The 4,834-nt window shown below is 35.9% G+C and overlaps 1 protein-coding gene across 1 annotated transcript; it reads right to left on the minus strand.

The window, feature by feature from the left end:
- Positions 1 to 210: 210 nt before the first annotated feature.
- LOC141718602 (uncharacterized) lies at positions 211 to 1,207 on the minus strand. Its single transcript, XM_074520979.1, has 2 exons — positions 1,083 to 1,207; positions 211 to 976 (listed from the first exon to the last, which is right to left on the minus strand). Exons 1-2 carry the CDS (start codon positions 1,205 to 1,207, stop codon positions 211 to 213), a joined length of 891 nt encoding a protein of 296 aa, XP_074377080.1.
- Between the last annotated feature and the right edge of the window lie 3,627 nt (positions 1,208 to 4,834).

Consider the following 4,834-nt stretch of genomic DNA (forward strand, 5'->3'; position numbering starts at 1 on the left):
TTGAGGCCTTATTGACTGGTTCATTAACTAGATTATAATTAGCGAAGTTGGTTTCTACTCTCTTTTCATTATTCCTTTTGGATGACTCGTAGAGATCAACAAGATGTTTGGGTGTGCGACAAGTACGTTGCCAGTGCCCCTCAAATCTGCACAGATGACTCGGTTCTCTCCTTCTTGGGGTGACTTTCTTTTATTTGGCACTTCACATTGTCATTTCTGGTGGCCAGGGTTGTAACCATCACGTTGCCACTTCAGGTGGCCAGAATGATATTGAATGCGAAACCGACCACGAAAATTTCCACGTCCACGGTTTCGTCCATAACCCTGTCCTCCTCTATGCCCTTTCCCACGTTCATTCTTCATGAATGACGTGTTATGTACTTCAGGTAACTGGGCAGAGCCCGTGGGATGTATCTGATGATTTTTCAGTAGCAACTCATTATTCTTTTCAGCCACAAGAAGGAGAGATATCAGCTCGCCATATTTCTGAAAATTCTGCTCCCTATATTGTTGAGCCAGGATCATAGTGTTGGGGTGAAAGGTTGAGAGGGTCTTTTCAATCATTTCAGCATCAGTAATATTTTCACCACATAAAATTAATTTTGAGCTTATCTTGAAAAGGGCAGAATTATATTCAGCTACAGATTTGAAATCCCGTAACCTCAAATTAATCCAGTCATATCGGGAAGATGGCAAGTGAACAAGTTTCTGGTGATCAAATCTATCCTTGATATTATTCCAAAGGGTAAGGGGATTTTTGATAGTGAGGTATTCAGATTTTAGATCTTCGTGTATGTGATGCTTAAGAAAGATAATTGCTTTTGCATTTTGTTCAACGGTTGGGATTTTTTCTGGGTCAATAGTATATTTTAGGCCATTAGCACTAAGGTGTAATTCCGCATCAAGGACCCATGACAAATAATTACTCCCCGAAACATCCAAGGCAACAAACTCTAATTTTGCAAGATTCGCCATTCTGAATAGATTTTAAATAAGATATAATATGTCATATAATATTTAAATAGACAAGTTAAAATAACAACATTATACAAAAGTTATGACGGCATAGCCGACCAGAAAACTTTTGATTATTACTTGACGGCAGCGCCATCTTTGTAGTAGTATTACTTGACGGCAAAGCCATCTTTATAGTAGTATTACTTGATGGCAGAAGCATCTTTATAGTATTACTTGACGGCAGAGCCATCTTTATAGTATTCAATCAGTAATATAAATAAATATGTAACAATAATTAGAATAAAATGATTAAAAAAAATCGTACCTCTTTTATGAAATAGTTTTAGTTGATAGAGACTCGTGGGTCAGAATAAGTCATACTTCTTTCGAGAATCAAGCTTCAGTTGGCAGAGACTCGTGCTGATAATGTGTTATAAACCTTGAATGGAAATATTGGTTATGTTTGATGTAGAGGAAGTATATGAAAATAGAAGATATAGAGAGAAAGTTGTGTCTCATTTCATTAGCTAAATGAGCTATTTATAGTAGTTGGTTTACAAGGCTTACTAAGTAAGCTATTCAAATCTTCTTCATTAAGTATTACAAAACTTCCTCGATAAGTTTTACAAGTCTTCCTCGATAAGCTTTACAAATCTTCCTTGGTAAGATTTGAGAGACTTTCTCGATACGTTTTGACAATCACTTTATATTTATGTTGTGGATATGTTATGAACTTGATGATTTCATTAACAAAACACCTTAGTAGATTTTACTTAGTGAAAAATTTAGCACTCGACGGATAAGGAATATAGTCCCGATGGATGACTCAATATAGTTCCGACGGATGATGATCAATTATCCATCGAGTGAGTAGCTTATGTAATAATGAGTCTGTAGCACATTTCTGCATACACCTTGTTTAGATTCTGTAGTAGCACTCAAGTCATGTTGACTTTAATTAGATATGCAGAATAGGTTGATTAATTGTACATAGATGATGTCTTGTAATTCTGTATAAATGAAATGAAGTCAAGTGCCAGATTGCTACCCGACGGATAAACAATAATGCCAATCGATGGATGATCAACTAGGCAACCCGACGGATGATCATGTACCCGACGGATAATCAATTCAAACATCAGTTAACAGTGACAACACAGTCACATGCGTCGAGTGTATGCAAAAGGAATGTGGAAGCTTATTCAACTGGGTTTTAGAGAACAAAGAAGCATTTCCATTTCCATGCTATTATGAAGATATTCAAAGATGCTGGAATAGAGTAATGAAGCAGTAGATTATTAGACTTGATAGGTTTTTGTTTTATTATCTTGTCTTATTACTTTGTAATCTTGGTGATATATAAACCAAGAAGTAGCAAATAGAACAGCAAGAATACTAAGCAATTATATTCTTAGAGAAACATTTGTAAGCTGTATTCTTAGCATTTCTCTGTGAACTTAGTTGTTCATATTTGTAAGTAGCTGTGAGCAAATCTTGCTACACAGAGTTCTCTTGATATAATATATATCTCTGCTGGATACATTCAAATCCACCAGAAAGTTTTTAAAGACTTGTATTTTTAATTACTTGTGTTTTGATTTTACTAACTTCTTATTCTGCACCTTGTAAATCAAACACTTATATATTATTAAGATAGAACATTTTATAATTTGAGAAAAAGGTTCAAGAATTCCATTCAACCCCCTTCTGTAATTCTTGTTGCACTGTTAGGGATTAACAATTGGTATCAGAGCAAGCTCTTGATAAATAAAGAGTTTAAAGATCACAACAAAACAGCAAGATGAACAAGAAGGATGTTGGAGTCAAGATTCCTTTTCTGGACAAAGATAATTACCATCACTGGAAGGTAAAGATGCATCTTCATTTACTTTCTCAAGATGAGGCCTATATAGATTGCATAGAAAGAGGCCCTCATGTACCAATGAGAGCTGCAACTGGAAATGAACCATCTGTCCCCAAGCCAAGGCATGAATGGTCTAATCCTGATATTGAACAAGTCATGAAAGATAAGAAGGCCATGAATATCCTGTTCAATGGAGTTGATGGTGACATGTTTAACAACAACATCAATTGAAAAACTGCCAAGAAAGTTTGGGATACAATACAGATTATCTGTGATGGCACTGAAAGAGTTAGAGAAAACAAGATGCAACTACTAATTCAGCAATATAAGCACTTTCACAGTGAAGATAGTGAGTCTCTCACTGAAATTTTTAGTAGATTTCAAAAACTACTAAATGCTCTGAAATTGCATGGAAGGGTCTATCAGACAAAAGACTCCAATCTTAAGTTCCTTAGATCTCTTCCAAAGGAATGGAAACCTATGACAGTCTTATTGAGAAACTCTCAAGATTACAAGGAGTTTACTTTGGAGATACTGTATGGCATCCTGAAAACTTATGAGCTTGAAATAGAGCAAGATGAGGAGATGGAGAGAGGAAATAAGAAAGGAGGATCCATTACACTAGTTGTTGAGTTAGAAAAAGAGAAGGAGATGAAGATGGAAGCTGTTGAATCAACTTCAAAGGTCTGTGAAAATAAGGGCTAGGGGCTGGTAGCAAAAAATGAAGATTCTTTGAGCCAAGATGACATGGAAGATATTGATGAACATCTAGAATTTCTCTCCAAAAGATTTTCCAAGCTCAAGTTCAAGAAGAACTTTGGAGCAGCTAAGCCAAATAGAAACATGGTGGATAAAATCAAAATTCAAGTGTTTCAAATGTGGCTTGGCAGGGCACTTTGCCAGTGAGTGTAGAAAGTCAGATTCCAGCAAAAAGAAGTTTGAGCCTGTGGATTATAAACAGAAATACTTTGAGTTGCTCAAACAAAAGGAAAGGGCTTTCATTACACAAGAAAATGACTGGGCAACAGATTGTCTGGATGAGGATGAGGATGTCAGCTATGTCAATCTAGCCCTAATGGTCAAGTCTGATGAAACAGAGACAAGTTCTTCAAGTAATCAGGTAATCACCACTAACCTTGCACATTTATCTAAAGCTGAGTGTAATGATGCAATAAATGACATGTCTACAGAATTATATCATTTGTGTGTTACACTTAAGTCTCTTACTAAGGAAAATGCTAAAATCAAAGAAAACAATTTGTTTTTAAGTGAGAGGAATAATGTGCTAGAGTCTCAGTTCATTGAATTTGAAAAATTGAGAATTAAGTGTAAAATTGCTAAGGATGAATTAACTGAGTCCTTGAAGAAAGAAGAGATCTTGAAGAAACAGCTTGAACGAGAACAGGAGGTGATTAAGGCATGGAAAACATCTAGAGATGTTCATGCTCAAATCACCAAAGTTCAAGGTATTGAGTCCTTTTTTGATGCAGCCTGGAAGAAGAATAAGGAGAAGCTGGAATCCAATTTGGTTAAAGGATTGCTAACAGATGTAGACTCGACGGATGATGAGGGTCATCCGTCGGATAACAAAAAGGGTTATCCGTCGAGTGATATAAATCCTCATCCATCGACTGTAAGCAAACCTGTGAGTAAAGCCAAATTTGTCAAGTTAAATGAGAAATATGGATCAGTTTCCAAGAATTTTGTTCCAGGAGAATCCAGTCAAGTGAAGAAGGAGAAAAAGGCTAATGTTGGTCATATGACTGTCAAGCAATTGAGTGACAGACTGGAAAAGATTGAGGTTAAAACAGAGGCTAAAAGGAAAAATAATAGAAATGGTAATGTAGGAATTAACAAGCATAACAACTACACACCTGATAAATATGCTCCAAGAAAAATCTGTGTCAAGTGTGGTAGTGTAAATCATTTGTCTGTTAATCACAAAACTTCCATGCCTACTTCCATATCTGTGCCACCTCATTTTCCCAACATAAATATCATGCCTTCTATGCC

The sequence above is a fragment of the Apium graveolens genome, chromosome 4, assembly GCF_009905375.1.
Source record: "Apium graveolens cultivar Ventura chromosome 4, ASM990537v1, whole genome shotgun sequence".
Taxonomy (NCBI): domain Eukaryota; kingdom Viridiplantae; phylum Streptophyta; class Magnoliopsida; order Apiales; family Apiaceae; genus Apium; species Apium graveolens.